Source organism: Micromesistius poutassou, assembly GCF_964030765.1.
Source record: "Micromesistius poutassou genome assembly, chromosome: 16".
NCBI classification, from domain to species: domain Eukaryota; kingdom Metazoa; phylum Chordata; class Actinopteri; order Gadiformes; family Gadidae; genus Micromesistius; species Micromesistius poutassou.
Window position 1 is genome coordinate 4,814,903 of NC_140286.1, and position 21,833 is coordinate 4,836,735.

The 21,833-nt window shown below is 44.7% G+C and overlaps 1 protein-coding gene across 1 annotated transcript in view; it reads left to right on the forward strand.

Annotated features, from left to right (window-relative positions):
• The window catches only part of LOC311361267 (sodium channel protein type 4 subunit alpha-like), a gene marked incomplete at both ends in the record, with an annotated part of 36,463 nt that overhangs the window by 3,903 nt on the left and 10,727 nt on the right, over positions 1-21,833 (forward strand). Inside the window, 14 exons of the mRNA XM_084481448.1 lie at positions 1,054-1,134; positions 2,057-2,185; positions 3,674-3,765; positions 4,009-4,251; positions 4,441-4,504; positions 9,426-9,567; positions 10,568-10,765; positions 11,853-12,035; positions 14,082-14,480; positions 15,201-15,345; positions 15,875-16,113; positions 16,737-16,910; positions 18,337-18,693; positions 20,947-21,396. Coding sequence (XP_084337574.1) covers positions 1,054-1,134; positions 2,057-2,185; positions 3,674-3,765; positions 4,009-4,251; positions 4,441-4,504; positions 9,426-9,567; positions 10,568-10,765; positions 11,853-12,035; positions 14,082-14,480; positions 15,201-15,345; positions 15,875-16,113; positions 16,737-16,910; positions 18,337-18,693; positions 20,947-21,396 — 2,896 coding nt within the window. The remainder of the gene's footprint in view (positions 1-1,053; positions 1,135-2,056; positions 2,186-3,673; positions 3,766-4,008; positions 4,252-4,440; positions 4,505-9,425; positions 9,568-10,567; positions 10,766-11,852; positions 12,036-14,081; positions 14,481-15,200; positions 15,346-15,874; positions 16,114-16,736; positions 16,911-18,336; positions 18,694-20,946; positions 21,397-21,833) is intronic.

Here is a 21,833-nt window from a genome sequence, read left to right on the forward strand (position 1 = left end):
GTTGACATTGTGCACCTCAGAAAAATGGAAAAGGAAACTCTTTTTATACTGTAGATATATAGATATATAGATAACTGTATATCGATCATTATTCAAAGTATCATGTGTTGCAAATAAGCAATGATAAGTAAAAATGTATTAAATGAATACATAAAGGATACTGCCCTGTGAGGCTTCTTAGCTCCCAGCATATGATGGGTTATATGCAGAGGATAAATTTCCCTATGGGGATTAATAAAAAGTATAAAAATATATATTTCAAATAAATAAATAGAGATGAATGCAGACTTAGCAATTTACAAGAAAATTCCCTCTTTCTTGTTATTCCTTGACCTATATATTGACTTAAGCGACATTCACAAATCAATTAGTTGGATTGCTCACAATGACCAACCACGGCATACAGTATTTCATTAATACACAGGATTAGATGTTATAATCCCCTGTGCCAAAATCCAAGGAAAACACATAGAAGCCCCTGCCCAAACTAACCTTGCAAGCACACTGGCCACTAAGCTACCAACCAATGGTGAAAAACACTAGACAAATGGCCCATCTAACAGCAGTATGCAGTATGCAGCATGTCATTGGGGTTATCAAGTGGGCACCCTCTTTCACCGATGATTCGATAACACTATTTGTTTTGTACTGTGAGTGAAGATAATGTGCTTAGCCTAATCCTATTTTTTCATTTTCTTCTGACGTTTCTGACACATTTGTTCGTCTACCCATCAGATTTATTTAATAATATCACTGTCAACATTCACTCTCAGGCTGAAATCTTCTGTCATGCATCTGAGTATGTTTGTAAATCTCAGTTTAGTCTAGTTCTATAATACCTTTGGCACTCAACCATCCCATTGTAACCCTTTCATTGTAGCATCCTTTTCATATTGATAGGATTATTTTATTAAACATCGAGCTGCTTCTCCTTTTGTGAGGGTTAGAGGCTGATAGTAAATGTATTTTTTTACCTTGTGGGTTGCCTGTTTACCATGGTCGGTAATGCTTTGCATTGACACTTTCCTTAACGCTTTTCCTCACATTATTCAGCCTCTTCATTATGTGCACCATTCTGACCAACTGTTGTTTCATGGCTCTGTCAGACCCGGCCCCATGGACCAAGTATATAGAGTGAGTAAACACTTTCTAATCCCCATACACGTACGTACGTACTTAAGGATTGTCCAGTGCTTAGGGTGTATGTCTCCCAGGCATAAGGTTCTGGGCTCCAGACCCAATGTCTGCGTTCTACCTTCAGATGCCAAACCCCTACCTGCTCCTCAATTACAAATATCTGTGTATCTATTCACTGTAAGGATGTAATTTATGGGAAAAGTGTCTGCTAAATGACCAAGTAATTAGCCATTTAACAAATGCATAACCCCTAGAGGCTACTCAATAACAAATATCTGTGTATATATTCACTGTAAGGTTGTAACTTTAGGGAGAACTGTCTGCTAAATGAATGATTACTTAGTAACAATGCACAGTGCTTCTATAGTGAAGGAATTCACACTGTGCTACTACATGTGTCCTAATGCTTTGTCAGTGGTGGTTGGGGAGCGATTAGTCACTCCAGTAAGTACAGCATGGTGTGACGTCGACGTGTCTTGGAATGCTGCATCTCCACGTGAAAAGAGCATGTGGGATGACGCCATTTTGATTCATTCAACATATTTCATGAGACATTCCATTGAGATGCAAGGTGAAGGTGTTGCCACAATCATCATCATACATCATATCCTAGCATGTTACTCTTAGCATGTAAACTGCATGCTATCTTCACCGAATGTCATCTTGAACATGGCCGATTCAAGTTTGAATAATGTGAAGCACTTGTCAAATGGCAGTTATATGTGACATTGGAAATATAGTCATTATAGTCAGTAATGACTAGGTTATATGGACCATACAGATGAGTATATACAGAGTCATGAATCATTGCAAGTTATTCACACCTCCCTTTGGCTCTGAGTTTGTTTCTCTTCCATCCATTGTTTTGAGTTGATTTTCTCAACTAACCCAGCCTTGTCCATGCATTGATATTTTCCAGATATACGTTCACGGGGATCTACACCTTTGAGTCTCTCATAAAGATCCTGGCTCGGGGGTTCTGTATCGGACCCTTCACCTTCCTCCGAGACCCCTGGAACTGGCTGGATTTCTCCGTCATCAGCATGGCGTAAGTCACGTGACAATTTTGTCAATTATGTATTACCTGATCAATCAGGGCATGTATATCACAACATCGCAATGATAGTGATTAATCGTGAAATTATTTGTGTTTGAAATTGCCACAGGGTTTCTCATGCAAAACAAAGTTTTCAGTAGCCTAGGTTACGGTACCCTGGTAATCCAGAGTTCTCGCAAGAGCACAATTTGAATTTGCACAGCAAGTCTCTCTGGGAACGAGCAATATAATCCCTCCCCGATGCCCCTCTCCCAGCACATTTACCAATCACATCGGTGTATCTGATATAGGCTGGCCAAAAGCGTTGCTGTTTTACCGATCGGATACGGTAAGTCTTATCTATTGGTTAGCTCCGCTGGTCTGGATACCTCACCCCTTGTATTCTTCTGATTGGTTGTAGTGTTATCCAATTGCGTGCAGTGATATTTTCAAATGCATGTTTGGGGCCTCGAGTTGGGCCATTTTCATTACTCGTTGCCAGACCCTACAGCTTTCTAGATGTGGGTCTAGATTTCCAGGTTAAGGTTATGGTATATTTACGTTGATTTAGGACAACAGCACTAATCTCCTGAGTCCTCTCATTATGGGAGGAGTATTGGAAACAATAAGTCCCATGATGCACTCTGATGTATCATCAAAGAGCACTAGAGAAACAAGTCATTAGGTAATGCTATAACAATACTAGATAATGCTACAGGAAAACTCATCTGTGTTTGAACGGTGCTGACCTGGCATCTTGTGTAAGCAGACGAGCCACAGTATTATAGTTTAATATGAATTGTATGATCATTATAGCAATATCAACTGATGTTTTTAAGACAGTTCTTTAAAGTGAATAATAATGTAGATGACATAAGATAAGAAGAAAATGCTGTTTACATGCTGTTTACATCCTCTTCATAAAGTCATATTATTTATCCAATTAAAAAACTGAGGTGCAGAGATAATCTGCAGCGTTGCATAATTAGCTAGGTGCTTTGAGTTGTGTCTCTTGATTGGCTGACGGTATTCCACGTGAATAGAAAATGTATTGCATACTTCATAATTCACTCACTGGTTTCTTAACAGGCTGCATTTAATGTGGTGATGGTTTCACCTTGATCGTGGATGGTTTATAGGGGGCTATGAAGATGACCTTATAAGCCTATTAGGGAAATCATGGGACTGCATGCTATGATCCAACGCTGCTAATGCAGGTGCTGGATTAGACAGTTGAGCTGTTATGTGATGCTCTATCCTCCAAGGACAACCATCCCAACTGAAAACAAGACGGCCAATCTAGATTAGAACTACGTTGTCAGAACAGTGTTCAGAACAAATGTTGCCGTAGACACAAACAATTAAATTGGTGTCCATGTCAACGGTAATTAATCAACCCAAATCCTTTTCCTTTCTTAATTTGGTTAAATTGTGTTTTTCGACCACATCTGTGAACCACATCTATCATCAACTGTGGATTTTTGTCTATTTCCTTTTCAGATATTTGACAGAATTTGTCGACCTCGGGAATGTTTCTGCATTAAGAACCTTCAGAGTACTAAGAGCACTCAAAACCATCTCTGTGATCCCAGGTAGGTCATATTCAACCATGTGGTTCATGTTGGTCCTCTTTGACAATGGGTTTGACGTCCCGATTTAAACTCACTCACTCGTTGAATGAAGTCAAGTCAGTTTTCACTGTAAAGCCACTGCGGTTTCAAAGACCTCCCAGGCCCGAATGAGGAGAGGGTTCTACCACAGACAAAATCATTGATGGTTCATTTAGCGAGAGAGCAATGTCTGTGCTTCACTCACTAAACGCTCTCCCTCCCCAGGCCTGAAGACCATCGTGGGGGCGCTGATCCAGTCGGTGAAGAAGCTGGCAGACGTGATGATCCTGACGGTGTTCTGCCTGAGCGTGTTCGCCCTCATCGGCCTGCAGCTCTTCATGGGCATCCTGCGGCAGAAGTGCGTCCGCAGCCTGGCCCACTGCTTCAACTCCTCCATGTCCGTGAACGACACCTTCGTCTGCAACAACCGCACCTGGGGCTCCCGCATGGACTTCCTCACCAGCGAAGGTCAGCCGTGGGGATCATCCACCACCACTTCTGGGTGGTGGTGGTGGTGGTGGTGGTGGAAGTTTCAACACGTTTCAACAACTCCCTTCATTTTGCAGTTGTTCTTTAGTTATTGTCCTCATACTATTATGATAGTAAGAGTAAAGTAAGAGTAAGTAGAGTAAAAATGGTTTTCTTCCCCCTCTGCAGATAACTTCTATAAAGTTGAAGGAGCCAAGGATGCCTTAATATGTGGCTATGGAAACGACGCAGGGTATGTCATGATCTCTCTCTCTCTCTCTCTCTCTCTCTTGCTCTCTACCTAGGTCTCTAAGGCCCCGTCCCAATACCTCCCCTAACCCTAGATTTTTGCCCTAACCCTAGATTTTGCACGTTCTTGTGTAGGGGTAGGGTGTCCCATTACTGTAGGGAGCAAGGGGGAATGCTATTTTGCCCTTATAATCAACCCTCAAAACGTAGTGAGGTCCGATGCAGGCTTAAAACGAAGTGGAAGATTTACTGTTAAGGGCACTCCAAACCAAGTGCAAGTTTTAAGGGGGGATAAATGGGACAGGGCCTATGTCTCTCTCTCTCTCTCTCTCTCTCTCTCTATCTCTCTTTCTCTCTGTCACTCAGTTTCTCTCTCTCTCTCTCCCTTTCACTCTGTTTGTTTGTGTCCTCTCCTTCTATTTATCTATCTATCGCTATCTCTCTATATATGTCTTTGTATCTGTCTCTTTCTCTCTGTGACTCAGTTTATCTCTCTCGCTCTCTCCATCTTGCTCTCTTTCTTTCTCTCCCTCTCTCCTGCTATCTTTCTCTTGCTCTCTGCCTGTTTCTCTTTTTCTCTCTCTCTCTCTCTCTCTCTCTCTCTCTCTCTCTCTCTCTCTCTCTCTCTCTCTCTCTCTCTCTCTCTCTCTCTCTCCCCTCTCTCCCTCTCAGCAGGCCATTATGTAACTCAATGCACTTCATCTGCACTTGAATTGGATGCAGGATCTGAATGCCGTTTCTGACTGCAGTATTTGAATGCAGTTTCTGGATGCAGTATCTGAATACAGTTTCTAAATGCATTCTTTAAATGCAGTATTTGAATGCAGTGTCTGAGTGCAGTATCTCTCAGCCTTAAGCTGAAAGGTTCAGGGTTCGTATCCCAATGTCTGCAGTCTACTAAGCATCCTGCTAAAATGCTCTATATAACTTTGGCCTTTCATCATTCAAAAGAGCAGGTTCCTATACCCTCACTCTCCTTCCATGCGAAGAACCAACAGAGATGAAAAACATGCTCTCATCATCATCATCATCTTATTATTATCCCTATTGTTACATGAATCCAGCCCCCCCCAGGAGAAGATAAATGCAGAGGAATCCCATGCAAAGCAGATACAGTATATCCTGTTGAGTGCAGAGTGGGTGTGTTGTGTGAATGAGTGTGTATGTGTGTTTGTGTGTGAGTGTGTGGCGTGACAAAGGCTGCACGGTAGGGCTGACATGTGGCCCGGTGGTTGATCACCGCTGTCAGCCACCGGTGGCTTTTTACCACCCGGAGCGGCGAGCAGCTGGGGTTAGGATGTAATGTATGTCCACACACACACACACACACACACACACACCAGTTAGAGTTCATACGGACTGAAAGCTCCATGGCACGCACAGGTTGACCGAATCACAGACAACACACACAGAGGACAGATCCTCCTGGCTGGGGATGCCTGTGGGATGTTGTGTAAGGGGTATGGAGGTGTACCACTGAATGGGTTGTGATTATTGTGGATGTGTGTTCTTCTATTGTACATTCACAAGAGAGTGTGGGATTGCGGTTGATGGTGAGTGTGGCACTCAGCTTGGGACACTGTGGTGTTGTGAAACACTATTCAAACTTTATCCACTGAGACAAAGACCCAAGTAGTCTAGCCAAATACAAATGGACAATGAAACAAATTCTTTGTCTTTTATTGAATTTTAGATTATTCAGGTCAGGTACAAGTTAAGATAACCTGATTATCATGAATGTCGTCGAGGGAGGAGAAGGGGAGGGGGTTAACCTGCGCACACTGAGGAGGTGTTTCATCTGGAGGCAGGGCTTTATATTTTATTTTTGATTCCAATCAAAGCACAGTGTCAGACTGTCCAAATTTCTCTAGTCAGTCCATATACTGCGCTGCCTAATCCCATAAATCCAGAGGCTTTTGAAGCGACCACAAACAGGACGGCGGTGTCCCATGCCAGGCCTCAGGTCAAGCCTTGCAATGAACTAAAAACCCATCTGTGTCCGTCTGAAATCCCAGGGGCTTCGGCAAAATGGCCCCCCTGACCGTTGGTGTGTCAGCGGTTAGTCGTAGACGACAACGGGTTAAAACAAATTACTGGAAAGCCGCGAGCTAGTACACGCTAGGTGCAGGAGGTTTGCTCTACCGCAATACCCTTATGCAGTTCTTCATGTTAGGGTGAAGAGACATCTAAGAGATGTATTGGTATTGGTGTTGTTTATTTTTATGAATATTGAAAAAGTTATAATCTACCATCCCCCCCCACCACCCAGGAAGTTAACCAAAAGACTAACCAAATGTTGTTGATTTTGTGTTGGACTTATTGCACACAGTTCTTTGTGATGTATTATTATATATTGTATATTTGTTAATCAATTTGTTATTATTTTTGTTGTACCTAATATGGGCCAAATGGATCCACTAGAACTTGAAGTAGGATGAGGAGAGAGGAGAGGAGAATCCCTCTCCTCTCTCTTGGACACAAGTTATCGGCAGGGAGCTCTGGGATTTTGGAGAACGACGTCACAGACCTCTCTAAACTATTTGGTCAGCTCTATCTGTCCCCCCAGCTGTTTCTACCATGATGCCCTTCCACTCTTCAACGTGCGTGTGTGTATGTGTGTGTGTGTGTGTGTGTGTGTCTGTGTTTGCATGTGTGTGTGTATGTGTGGGTTTGAATGTGTTTGTGTGTGTGTTTGAAACGTGGAAGGAAGATACTCATTTATTTATTTGACAATTTTAATCTGTTCAATTTTCATCTCTAATGTTGGTTAATAGCATTTCCAACAATAAAACTACAAGGATTGTTTCCTTCTGTACAGTTTAAAGCCTTGGTTCCAATTAATAAACAATTGGGATTTGTTGTATTTTTTAAGTGAAACTAATCAGGCAATAAGAGCGGCTTAATTTGGTATATGATCCAAAATGGTGGACAGCTCAGGGAGAACAATAGAACAACAGTTAACAACATACAGTGATCAGTAGGTGTTTTTTCTCCAGAAATGCCCAAGACAGCTTTTAACTTCTGTTATATTGTAGATTTGTGCTTTTTTTTTTTGCCGGGTCGTTGAGATGTTAAGCAGGTCAGTGTAGAGGACGGATGCTTAATCTTTTGAGTGAATTCCAACAAGTAATCCCTGAGTAGATTTCCAAATTAAACCTTCGGATACATTATGATGACTCGCACACATACACACACACACACCCAGGCACAGGCACACGCACACATGCAAACACACACATGCATACACATGCCTATACATACATACTAATGCAAAGCATGCACATACACATAGAGTTCATAGACAAGCACCCATGCATGCACACATGCACACATGCACACACACACACACACACACACACACACACACACACACACACATTATTATGGATCACTCGTTAGTTACTATTTGTAGAAGGCCTGGACTTGGACTTTTGTCCTTAACCGCTCTGATACAAGATGAAATGTACACCCTCCCTCATAAGGAAATAAATCCCTTTACTTTCACCAGATGTCTCTTTTCATTCGCCATTACATGAGGGATGTGTTCCTCACGGTACATCCTAGGAAACGGGTCCTAAACAACGTTGACCCATATCACTGCTGTATATAAATCTGTCTGTCTGTCTGTCTGTCTGTCTGTCTGTCTGTCTGCCTGCACCTTTCTCTCTCTCTCTCTCTCTCTCTCTCTCTCTCTCTCTCTCCGTAATTATTGTGTATTAGTCTTGTTTTGACCAGCACCTGTACTAGTGTGTAGTTTAGCCTCCTCTGTGTTTCCTCCTGTCAGCTAGCTCCGCCCCTGGGGAGCTGGTACCTGACAGGAGGATGTACCAGCAGTCTCCAGGGCTGGGTTGCTATAGAAACCGTTTGTGCATTTATCCCAAACAGATACCCATGATAATCCTCCTCATGCACCTTATGTCACTTCTGTTCTGGTCTTTTTCTGTCTCACTGTCTGAGGATCTGAATCTGAGGTCACTTCTTTACATAATTTACATGTTTTTGTTATACACTGATATCAGTGGTGGAAACATGAGATTGTGCAGGTTGCCTTCTAGATTGCTTGCTAATCGGAAATCTGAACGGCTGGCTGTTTTGACTGTTGACTAGCTGATTGACTAACTAGCCAGCTTTTTGTAGCTGGTGAGCTGACAGTTATGACTGCCTGCTTTTTATACATGACTGTATCAACATGACTTGCTGGTTAGCTTACTAGTTGACAAGCTTACTGAATAGTTTTGGCAGACTGTTACTTACTGTCTGGCTAGCTGACTAGTTATATCACCTGCTGGTTGACTTACTGGCTGGCTAGCTGAATAATTATATGACCTTCTTGTTAGCGTACTGGCTGGATAGCTGACTAGCTATACAACCAGCTTACTGACTAGCTGTTGAGATGTGCAGCTGTTGGCTGGCTGGTGCTCTGCCTCCCCAGCTGTTTCCCAGCCATTACTAAATCATTCTGCGTTCAGATTGACATGTCATTCTGATCCGCCGCTGCTGCCCACAATGCAATTTATAGAGGCCAGAAAGAAGAGATTTTTTTAACAGCAACTTGATGTCCATCTGGCTCAACATAATCCCTTTTGCTTCCCCCTTTTGTGCATTTTAGTGAGTGGTATGAATTTCAAGTGGCCTCTTCAGTTAACGTCCACTGCTCATGGCTTCTTTACTCTCAATCTAATTCTCTCTCATGTGGAGCCAGAGGCCAACAAGACACCATGTAGATACCAGGGATGGTTTTAACCCTGATAAAATACCAGACCATGTGATGTCCCGTCTATATTTGGGGCCCAGATATCACTGTGCCCTTGCCTAATGCTCCGAGGTGTGGCTGTCTGTCTCTCGTCATGTCCTGCTCATTCCCTGTTCTAGCTCTGATTAATAAAATATCCTACTGCTTTGTGTTTTGTTTTTCTTCATAACAGGAAGTGTCCAGATGGATTTGACTGCTTGAAGATTGGGAGAAATCCTAACTATGGCTACACCAGTTTTGACAGCTTTGGCTGGGCGTTCCTGGCTCTTTTCAGACTCATGACACAAGACTATTGGGAGAAATTATTTCACCAGGTGCTGAAAAACTTTTTGTTCATCATTTTCATTGTCATCTGTCATTGGCCCACATTTAGACAAAATATGAATTGCAAAGTTATATTATACACACTGACCTACAATGCTGCATTGACCATTGCTTATTTCTAGACATTGACAAATATGGACTAAGTAGTAGGCCTACAAATATAAGATGTACTTTATTCATCACAGGACACAGGACAGGAAGTATACGGGATTACTTACAGGAATTACAGGAATTACAGGAATTACAGGAATAACAGTTGAAAGGAGATACATAATAATGTGGCAACCCGCCTCGGGGAGTGAACCCGCCTTGGTTTAAAACAGCACGCAAATCACTTGGGTGTCAGCCACAACGGCCCGTTTAATCAAACAATAAAGTCTTTCTAAAAAGAACTAAAAGATGATCGCGTGGCGCAGCCACAACGGCTGGACTCTCCGTTCACCCCAGCCACGAGAGAGCCCCGAATGGCTGTGGAAGCCTGCCTTTTGAGCAGGTTTCCTCCCGGCTCCTCAGGTGCTCTGCATCATGGTGATTGCGACGGGGCCGGGTTGCCACAATAAGAATTCATAATAAGAATATGCAAAAAAAAATCTGAAATATTTCAGTTGAAGTAGAGAATAGATTGATTTAGAGTAGACAATAGAACAGACTTGTGACTTGCTTTTGTGTACTTCATTTCAGTCTACACAATTTCTGTGTACTATATTTCTGTGTAATACATTTCTGTGTAGCATATAACTTTGTATTTCTGTGTACTACATCTCTTTGTACTTTTATGTGCTACTTTTCTCTGTACTGTGTAGTACCTTTCTGTGTTTTTCTGTGTTCTACATTTCTGTGTACTTCTGTGTACTACCCTTCTGTGTACTTCTGTACTACCTTTCTGTATATTAACCCTCCTGTGTAAAATCCATTTCTGTGTACCTCTACGTGCTACATGTCTGTGTACTCACCTCCCGGATACTACCACCTTTACTCCCATCCTTGCAGACCCTGCGGTCGGCGGGTAAGACCTACATGGTGTTCTTCGTGCTGGTCATCTTCCTGGGCTCCTTCTACCTGGTCAACCTCATCCTGGCCGTGGTGGCCATGGCCTACGAGGAGCAGAACCAGGCCACCATCGCAGAGGCCTGGCAGAAAGAGCGGGAGTTTCAGATGGCTATGGAACACCTCCGCAGAGAGCAGAGGGTGGGCAAATACAGCATGATAGCATAAAAATACCAATACTACAGGGGATTTCAGATGTGAACAAATACTAATAGTATAATAATAGTATGCTAATATACTACTACTAGTACTAATATACTACTACTATTACTAATATACTACTACAGGGGGTTTCAAATTAAAACAAATAATAATAATAGTTTACTAATACTACAAGGGGTTTCAGAGGATGACAAATGCTAATAGTATACTAATACTAATACTGCTAGGGGTTTCAGATGCTTGTATGAAAACCAACCCTTTACTGAAGGTCTTTTTTCAAACTGTGAGCAAATGCATGGAGGGGGAGGTGTGTGAGTCCTTTGGATTTGGTTTGTTGTGACTTTTATGATTTAGTCTAGTGGTCCGTCTGACCCGAAGCAGAACGGTTCTACCTATACACCTAGCCCCTACCTGCTCTTTAATATCTCAAAACCACTGTAAGCAGTTTGGAGGGAAGCGCCTTCTCGTGATAGTTAATAGTAATAGTAAATCCTTAAACATCTGAGCCATAATATCTGCATGACTCAATGCACAGGGACTCTAATGACAGCAAGCCCAGTTTGGCCAGGCAACATCCACAGAACCAACCGTATCTCTGCTTTGTCTTTCAAAGTGAATCCTCAGGATCGTTCTCCACCTCAGAGCAAGCTCCCGATGAGGATGTTGCCTCTGAGTCCGGAGACACAGTCCTGTAACGATCCGGCTCATCGAGACATTGATGAAGCAATGAGCTTGTTGTAAATATCAATGTTAATTGAGTCCATTGGGTGAATCAATTAGATCATAGTTTAGACTGTCTTTCAGGAGGCCATAACAGTGGAAACAGATAAGGGGGTAGAGGAACAGACTAGACCTTTTAACTGTTGTATGGATCAGACATTCAGACTAACAAACCGATTTTCGACATCCAAACGACATACGGCGTCCGACATTCAAGCCACACCAGTAATGGTTTTACTGAAGTCCCCAGCTCAGAACCAACTGAAAACAACAAAATAAAATCCAACATGGCAGTAACTAAATTCAGACATTCAACAAAAATATTGTATTCTCTGTTCTGTTTGAGTTGGCGGCGAGGAAGCAGGCGCAGGAGACGGACTCGGTGCTGTCGCCTGAGCTGTCCCCGCTCTGCGTGAAGGCCGGAAGCATCCGGAGGGGGAGCCAGCGGAGGAGGTCCCACCGCACCCTGTCGGAGGAGGCCGGGGAGGAGGACGCCGAGGAGAAGCTCGACCTCCTGCTGGAGCCACTGGTACGCTGAAGGACGCTGAGATGCTATGCTGTCGCTAACGGCTAGGATGCTATGCTAATGCTAGCGGCTGTGATGCTACGCTAATGCTAATTGCCAAAAAGTGCTTGCTAATGTTTATTGTTAAGATGCTATGCTAATTCTAGCTGATATGGTGCAAGGCTTACGTTGACATTGAGATGTTCCTCTTGATGCCGAACAGCGAGTTCCTGCTATAGAACTAGTCGGTTGGCTAGTCAGCTAACGAGTTGACAGATTCATTTTCACTATAACTGCTCACCAATCACCAAGTCCAATATGCTGCCAGCCCACAAAGCTCTAGCATGAGAGGGAAGAGGCCAGGGCACCGTTGCCGCCATGCAGTGGCGTCAGTTTGTTTTTAGAAGTGCTGGGGACAATAACCATAAGCTTGAGTGTGGTTTGAAAAGTGCTGGGTACCCTTATGTAAGCTATTCATCCATTCAACGCTAGGGGGGGGGGGGTTATCAATAATAGAAAATGCGCAGATCTTTTTTTTTTGTGTGCTCGTGCCGCCCCCCCTGTAATGCCGCCCAGAGGAGAATTGCATCTGTCAAATCCTCACCACCAGTAAAGTAGTAAACACTCACAAAGGACCAAGGTAGACTTCACTCGTTACAACGTCATATAAGTAAACTGCCCGCAAATAAAATCCCCTACAGTTTAGGATAATCACACAGGTTATGCGAGACTCAGAACATATTTATGTTAGTATACCAGGCTCCAAGTCTAACTTCACATATCTCAACCAGACAAAACAACTATAACCACATTGGCATAGCAATCGCACCGTGTGTAGCTGCAATCTGTATCCACAATGCATAGGCCTACTAGCTGCAGCACCAACCAGAATCAGATCACAATCGTAGCTTAGGACCGTGGGTAACCTTTGACCCTTTGACGAGCAAACAAAACCAGCAGCAAAGTTTAAGTAGGCCTAAACCAATTTCTTACCTTATGTGGCCCTCCACATGCAGGCTAGATGATATAGGTATATATCCATATCCAATTAGTTATCCAGTGTCACAAACATGCTTTTTACAGGAAGCAAAAGGACCGGCTATTTTCTGAATAAAAATGTCAATTTTGGCTGTCTGTCTTGAAAATGAATTAAGCCCTCCCCCCTCCCCCTTGCGATGACATTAAATATAATTTAAAAACAAAATAAAAGGCGCAAGTCGCAAGGCTATTTGACTGGATTCATCCTGCATCATGTCTAAGAGAAAAGCTGGAACCGATATCAGATCATTTTTCAGCAATCAAAAATGCGCTGTAAGTGCAATCCTGCATTAGAAACCTACAAATCACCTTGTTTTATGATGTTTGATATTGTGGCGACCGTGGGCGTGGTCGCCGTGTTCCAGGTGCCGCAAAGGATACTGGGACAATTGTTTTAGGACACTTTAGTTTTTTAGTCCGACACCATGAGTGAGAGTGCTGTTTGTGTTGGGCAGGTGTGCCGTGTTTTCTGTTCTATTGGGTGTGTAAATAAAGACAACTCCCGTAGCCGAGCGGTGTATGCGGAGCGGGAGTTGATTTGACTGCTTAACCTGGGCTCCCGTCTCGTCCATCCCGTGCAGCTCGCCACAATATTAACTCAGAGTTAACTGCAAGCGGCTAGTTATCCAATAACATCCTCCTCTTTCATCAATTGAGGATGTCATTGTGCGCTCGCGCCTATCACATCGTAATTGACCGTTCGCAAGCCCTGACCCCTTATCAGTTTTTTTTAAGATTTCCTCTCCTCTGATTTCCTCTTGAGCCGTCGCCATAGCGAAATGCAAGCTTGACGGACCTTACCACTGTGATTGGACAGCGCGAACGGTCAATTGGTTTGCACATTTTTAAAAGTGGTGGGGGCAAAATTAAAATTATAAATAGTGATGGGGACATGTCCCTGGCGTCCCCGGTGGAAATGACGCACCTGCCGCCATGGTGTCACTCTCTCGCTCTCAATTATTGGCGGCCTCTTATTTGGTATACTCTGATATTCTCATACCCTCCCCTGTGCCATCCCCTCCCCAACCACAGCCGCCACTCTCCCCCCTGCCATTGCACCCCCTGCTGGCCACCCTGTCCTCCCACCCCCTCAGCACGCGGCGGGGCAGCCAGGCCAGCGTGTTCAGCGTCTTCCGGCCGCGCGGCAGCTCGGACGCCGACCTTGGCGACGACGAGCTGAGCGTGTGCGGCGACCCGGCGACGGGCCGGAGCCGCGCCAACTCGGTGGCTGTGGGCCGGAGCCGCGCCAACTCGGTGGCGGCGCCCTGGAAGAGGCGGACAGGCAGCGTGCGCAGCCACTGCTCCCAGGGCTTCCTACTGGGCGTGGTCAACGGGCGGCTCAACGCCTCGCTGGAGCACAATGGGGTGAGCGGCGCCGGGCTGCTGCCGCTGCCGCCCACGCACAGCATGGAGAGGGTCCGCGAGGACGCCGTGAGTGGGGGGGGGGGGGGGGGGCGGGGGCTCACACACACTTAGGACTACCTTTATTATGAGGGTACATTCGTTAACCGATCAATTGTTGATGCAGTATTAAAAGCATTCACTTACAGTTGATTTAAAGTTATGGTCTAGCAATGGTTAACTCATGGTGTTTGTTATTTTTACACAAGGTTTAACCCTGACTCTAATCCTAACCCTAACCCAAACCCAAACCCACTAACCCTAACCCTAACCCCTAAGCTAATTCTGTGTAATGATGCTTATTACTGCATTAACTAATATCGGTAATCGGTAATAATATAGGTAAATCCATTGTTAATGAATCAGTGTCTGGTGTGTCTGCCTTTCTGTGGTTGTCTGTGTTTGTATGTGGGTATGTGTATGTGTTTTGCATGTCTGCTTGTGAATGTCTATGTGTATCTGTTAGTGTGTGTGCGTGTGTGTGTGTGTGTGTGTGTGTGTGTGTGTGTATGCAAGCTTCTACAGTGTGTGTGTGTGTGTATTTTAATTTTAAGTTTTCCATGTACATGTCGGTACAGGCACGTGTGTGTGTGTGTGTGTGTGTGTGAGTCTGCTAGTGTGTGCAGCCCTACTACTCTACGCCCTGTATGCACTGTGTGTGTGGGTGTGCGTGAATGCCTACTACTGTGTACTGTGTGTTCCCTTGGTCCCTCAATCTGCCGGGTGTTTTTCCCCCTGCTGGCCTCCCAGGAGGCGGGCATCGTCACGGAGACACTCCTTACACCCACTCCCCAGCCGTCGCCCACGGCAACGCAGCCTCCGGTGCACAGGAAGAGGGGGCTGAGCACCGTCAGCTTCTTCAGCGACATCCTTGATGGTGAAAGCCAATTAAGAGGTCAGAGGTCATTTACTGAGGGTCCGTAATCCCGTCTGATTACTCCACACACACACACACACACACACACACACACACACACACACACACACACACACACACACACACACACACACTGCACACACACACACACACACACACACACACACACACACACACACACATGCACACACTGTTTACACACACACACACATACTGTTATTAGCAGTGGCTAACCAGTTATCTAAAGCTGTTTTAACATAGCTTCCTGCTGTGATATGCTTATGATTTGTTGTTGTTGTATATAAAAACATGCCTGTGATTATAAAAAAAAATAAAACACAATAAGAAATGTCAAGAATAAACTAAAAGTAATTTAAAAAGTAATGTTTAAGATGTGACCTACACTTTTAAAAAGCACAACAAATTAATCTGGAGAACCAAAGAGCCATGAGTTAACCACTATGCCCAGTGTGGCGTTAACCCAAACCAACCCACCTCCACCCATCGCTACACCTGAGCTCCAACTGACCCCCGGTTTGCCCCCCAGAGCTGGAGGAGTCCAGGCAGAAGTGCCACCCCTGCTGGATCTCCTTCGCCCGGCGGTACCTGATCTGGGAGTGCTGTCCCTGGTGGCTGTGGGTAAAACAGTGGGTGAAGTTCATGGTGATGGACCCCTTCCTGGACCTGGGCATCACCATCTGCATCGTGCTCAACACCCTATTCATGGCCCTGGAGCACTATCCCATGACGGACGAGTTCAACGGCATGCTCTCCGTCGGCAACCTGGTCCGGGTCTACCTTAGTACTCTCTCTCTCTGTTGGTCAAGGTCACCTTCTCTTTATCTATATATTCAAATATCTGTTTATCTATCTATCTCTCTCCCTCTCGCTCTCTGTTTTGATTGTATCCTCTCCTTCTATTTATCTATCTATCTCTCTCTGTCTATATATGTCTGTCTCTCTCTCTCTCTCTCTCTCTCTCTCTCTCTTCAAAGGCAGTAGAGTCACAGTGCAGGCTAACAGCAGACAGGGACACATTGTTCAGACGTATGTCTCTTCAGATCAGGCAACATATCTTTTTTTATATTTCCAGTGATAACGCAGGACACAGTGGGCTGCATGAAGAATAGGGTATTGTTTATTTCACGTTTGACACCACTTGTATCATTTCTGGGGTACACAGGAATAATTAGTTTGTGCCATCTGTTTGACTGCCCCCTCCTGGCTGATGGTTATTCATATAGCTCTGTCGAGATTAGTAGAAGCGCAAAAGCTTCTGTAGACGGATTAAATCGAACTATTCCACCTATTCTATGGTTCTGTAATAATGAACTATCTCTATCAACGATTCTATGGTCATTTCTGAGGAAGCTGAACTCCCTGTCACTGATGTGTGTGTGTGGGGTCAGGTGTTCACCGGGATCTTCACGGCTGAGATGGTGCTGAAGCTGGTGGCCATGGACCCCTACTTCTACTTCCAGCAGGGCTGGAATATCTTCGACGGCGTTATCGTGTGTCTCAGCCTGATGGAGCTGGGCCTCTCTAACGTGGAGGGGCTGTCCGTCCTGCGCTCCTTCAGACTGGTAGCCTACACCTCCTCTACCCTCACTAGTCAGTCCTCTGGCAGACGCTCTAACCCCAGTGACCGCCAGTGAATTCAGATTCATGTTGTTTAAGAGCAGGTATACAGGTATAGGCTTTAGGATCACAACAAAAGTATTTTTTCTTTTTTTTCTTCATTATCTTAATCAAGTGAATATTGACGTTTCTGTTGATTTGTGTCGTCATATGTTTGCACACAAGATTTGAACCAAACGAGTAAAATCTCAAAAAAGAAAAAAAGAATGGAATTGGTTAACGTAAAGATTGGTTTCACTTGTCAGACTAAGGAATTTGCCCTTGCGACTTACACACATATTACTAATCTGTGATCCATTATGGAAATTGTGTTGTGTCACCACTGCTACTGAGATTATAGAAGTGAAGGACATGGCTGCGTGTGTATTCGGACCCAGCACGCATCAGCCCAGTAGTGAGGGTGTGGTATAGCCCAGCTCAGTTATGGCTCACGTTTCCAACTGCATCAGTACCCTTATGGTAGGGCGGGGTTTAAGCCGGACGGCGATAGCCACGGCAGCTACGTAAGCTTTGTGATCTCATAGCAGCTCGACACCGTGTAGCCTGCTAATAAATCCAAGGAAAAAGAAGAACGCGCACAATGAACAAAGAGCAACAATGTAGGAAGTCCAAGAAGGACGGCAAACTTTTCCGACAATATTTTCTTCAATAAACAAAGCTTTCGCCGTTGTCCAGAAATACCTTGCGGGTACTGTGTTTGTTTATCCCCCTGTCGCATGTAAGGGACGATTCTATCGACCAATCAATGGATAGCGTGTGTAGCTCAAACTTGCCCGCACCCTTTCAGGCGTCTCAGTACCACAACGGAGGAGTACTGCCAGACGAGTACGGCTCAATACGACTCAGTCCGGATCACGGCCACTTTTGGCAGTGGAAACGCGAGCCGTGCCGCACCTTTGCAGACTGAACCAACCCGCACCCTCCGGTGGAAATGCGCCATTTCACTTTTGTCGTGTGAATTTGTATCAAGCACGACACACACATCGTTGTGACACACCGCTTCTGTCAGAACCAACAGTTTAGCAGAAAAATATCACGTGTGCTATCATACTTTATCAAACCAGCTCATGACAAGCATGACTACAGTCAACATTATTTGAATTCTGAACATAAGCATTAGCCAATGCACTGAACAATTGATATGCCAGCTAGGCTATTAAGTTTCCCGCCAATAGTTATTTCTTCGCACTTTGAATAAGCCTTTGTTATGAAGCTGTTATAAGGACGGCCATCTGTGAGGATACAACTGAGATAAAGACGTAGAAATACAAAATACACTTAAAAATGATACAAATTTAATATGTATTACATATTACACATACAATCACATATATTTACAGTTGTCATTGTATTGTTTTCCCGTGGTGGCAGCTGCGGGTATTCAAGCTGGCCAAGTCGTGGCCCACGCTCAACACCCTCATCAAGATCATCGGCAACTCGGTGGGCGCGCTGGGCAACCTGACGCTGGTGCTCGCCATCATCGTCTTCATCTTTGCCGTGGTGGGCATGCAGCTGTTCGGCAAGAACTACCAGGACTGCGTGTGTAAGATCTCGGTGGACTGCCAGCTCCCCCGCTGGCACATGCAGGACTTCTTCCACTCGTTCCTCATCGTGTTCCGCGTGCTGTGCGGCGAGTGGATCGAGACCATGTGGGACTGCATGGAGGTGGCGGGCCAGCCGCTGTGCATCCTGGTCTTCATGCTGGTCATGGTCATCGGGAACCTGGTGGTGAGTACGGCTCGGCCCCTTTGCGTTGCACCACCACTGCTCAAAAGTTTATGGCTTATTTTTCTTAAAGGAGCAATGAGTATGATTTAGCGGCATCTAGTGGTGAGGTTGCAGATTGCCACAAAAAATATCCCCCCCCTCACACACACACACACACACAGTTTAGCACAATCTTTGGATTGTGCTAAACTGACATTTGCCAGCCATATCTGTGACAGGCTTTTATGTTTTGTTTGATGAATTGCAGAAGGCTTAAGCCTACTGCGTCCCTCAAGCTGTTTGTCCAATCAAAAAATATTTAGATGTTTTACGTTAATTAGTTGTATATGAGATAACTAAAACAGATTTTCTTTCAATCTGTTTTCAATATTTTTTTTCGGTATGCATAGCCGAATATGTGAATAGTATGACTTTGAAAAGAGATGACAAGGCAATGTTATTTTTAATACAATGTAACCTCCCTATGAGGACACAGAGACACATCCAGCTGTGACCAATTTTTGGGGCCAAACGATGATGTCATGTGAAATCAGGGATTAAGGAGCGGCCAATGAGAAGTGGGGAATTAATAATAATAATATGATGATGCTGAAGCCTACCCTGATTGCAGTGGTGGTGGGGGATGATGCTTCAGTCCAATATCATAAAACAGTCAGCTTCTAGCTTTTAGCATTAGCCACATGGCTGGCTGTGTTTCTAATTCACAGACCTTATCGTCATGACAAAATAAATTACCACGACATGAAATGACCATGGCTCCGTGCTACCAACTGCCATTGATTGGACATAGTAAGATCCATCTGTTGTGTTCAAAGATGTATTATCTACATTGACATGCAAGTGCTTGTTGTGATAAGTGTTATAACCACTGGTTGGCTTTCTTAACAAGTGTTTTTTTTTTACCATTTAATGAACAGCAAAAATATGTGACCGACAAAGGCCGGTCACGTCTAGACACATGTTAAAACAGTGTCGTACACAGTGACATACATGCAACGATCAACCCATGGTTCAAATCATCGTCGGCCTGTGATTGGTTGAACATCCCTGTCAGGCTTCAAAAAGAGCACAGGTTTGTGGGCTGAGCTCCGGTTGGACATGATTCAAACACCTGTTCTCCCTCGCCGCCCTCTGCTCCTCTTTCCCCTAAAACGTTCACGTTTAATCCGGCCTTCTGAAACACATCTGTCGGTCATGACTCCCCTTTAGAAACGACTTTGTCCTATTTTGGTTGTTTCCTGGCTATTGCCAGATTATACTTTTCTAAGAAATGCAGTGTACTCATTCAGTGTAATAATCAACTTTATTTTGGGTTCAAATCAGTTTTAAATATATTATTCATCCTGTGAATCTATCCACAACATTAAATCCTGTCACCTCACTCTTTCATAACAGTTTAATAACACAATAATAGTGCAATGATGATGCCAATTAACCCAGCTAACACTAACTGCTGTGCGTTATTAGTGCAAAGGCTCCAGATCACAGTGGGTCGTCTCTATTGACGGAAGCCTTCTCTGCTCATGAATGACGTGAAAGCTGTTTATCCCTGGGATTACCCAGGATGTTTAGCGGCAATGAGGTCAAAGGGCTTCTGTTACTCATCATCTGCTCAATCACGCTCCCCGAGACCCAGACTCTGCCCTTGATGTCCAGAGACCTGGCCCACAGAGGAGGTCCAGCAGGCTGGGATCTTGCCACACAAACACATGCACATATGCGATTCATTCACAAACATGCACAAATGCTGTATATTCCCAGACATGTGTCCATATGGAGGATAACACACACACGCACACACACACACACCGTACCAAACTGACACAGACAGTTGTGCGTATGAATGCAGTGCTATATAAGCCGTGCATCCATGCTGTTTAATAATAGATTTCTCAGAAGTGGAACGCTTCGATGCTTGATTCCAGGGAGAGACATAATCTAAACAGATATTACATCGATAGGAGACCGGAATCATGTTGTTTATTTTTGTCTCCTTTCTACGTACAATCATTTATGAATTATTGAAAATGGGGTACAATTATTTCAAAATGAGACATAAAGAAATCCCTATGCAGAAGGAACAAAACAGAACGTTTTTCTCACAAAGTGTAACTATATAACACATTCGGAGCAAAAAATATATATTTTTCTTATTCTGTGTGTGAATTTTGCCTGTGATAACCATAACCAATGGGTGTCATCATCATCCCCCCCCCCCACATGCTGACGGATGCTGTGCTCCTCCACCCCCAGGTGCTGAACCTGTTCCTGGCCCTGCTGCTCAGCTCCTTCAGCTCAGACAACCTGTCGGCCCCGGACGAGGACGGGGACCTCAACAACATCCAGATCGCCGTGGCCCGCATCAATGCGGGGGTCACCTGGCTGGCGTCCGGTGTCTGTGAGCTCTGCAGCGGCGGGGAGTGGCGCCGGCGGCAGCAGCAGCAGCAGCAGCAGCAGAAGAAGATGTCCGTGTCGCCCCCGGAGACGGGCATGGCTCTCCTGCTGGTGGTGAACCACACGGTGGAGGCGAACGGCGGCGTGTTCGGGCGCTACGGAGAGAGGTACGCCGTGCCCGAGGGGGACAGCTACATGACCAACCCCAACCTGACCCTGGTGGTGCCCATCGCGCCGGGGGAGTCGGACGTGGAGTTCATGGAGGAGGAGGAGGAGTCAGAGTCATCGGAGGATGAGGACAACAAACCGGTGGGTCGTGTTCTGAACGGGCGATCGTTTGTTTACCGTTGCATGATCCTCTGATGATTCTTTGGATCCTCTGGTGGTTCTTTGGATCCTCCAGTGGTTCTTTGGATCCTCCGGTGGTTCTTTGGATCCTCTGGTGGTTCTTTGGATCCTCTGGTGGTTCTTTGGATCCTCCGGTGGTTCTTTGGATCCTCAGATTGTTTGGGGTGAACACAGGTGTAGCTCATGATGGTAAATATGGACCTTCAAAACCATACGTACCTTGATTAATTTAATGAGGTTCATTAGAACATTGTCAACACCTGTCTTCTAACCAAAAGATTAGAGGAACCAAACTAGTAACTAGCCAGCTGGTAAAGTCTGTCAGAAAGCAGATCCATACCAAGAAAATAATAAGATAAATGTTGGGCTTATGCTGTTCCTCTCGATCTAATCCAGAT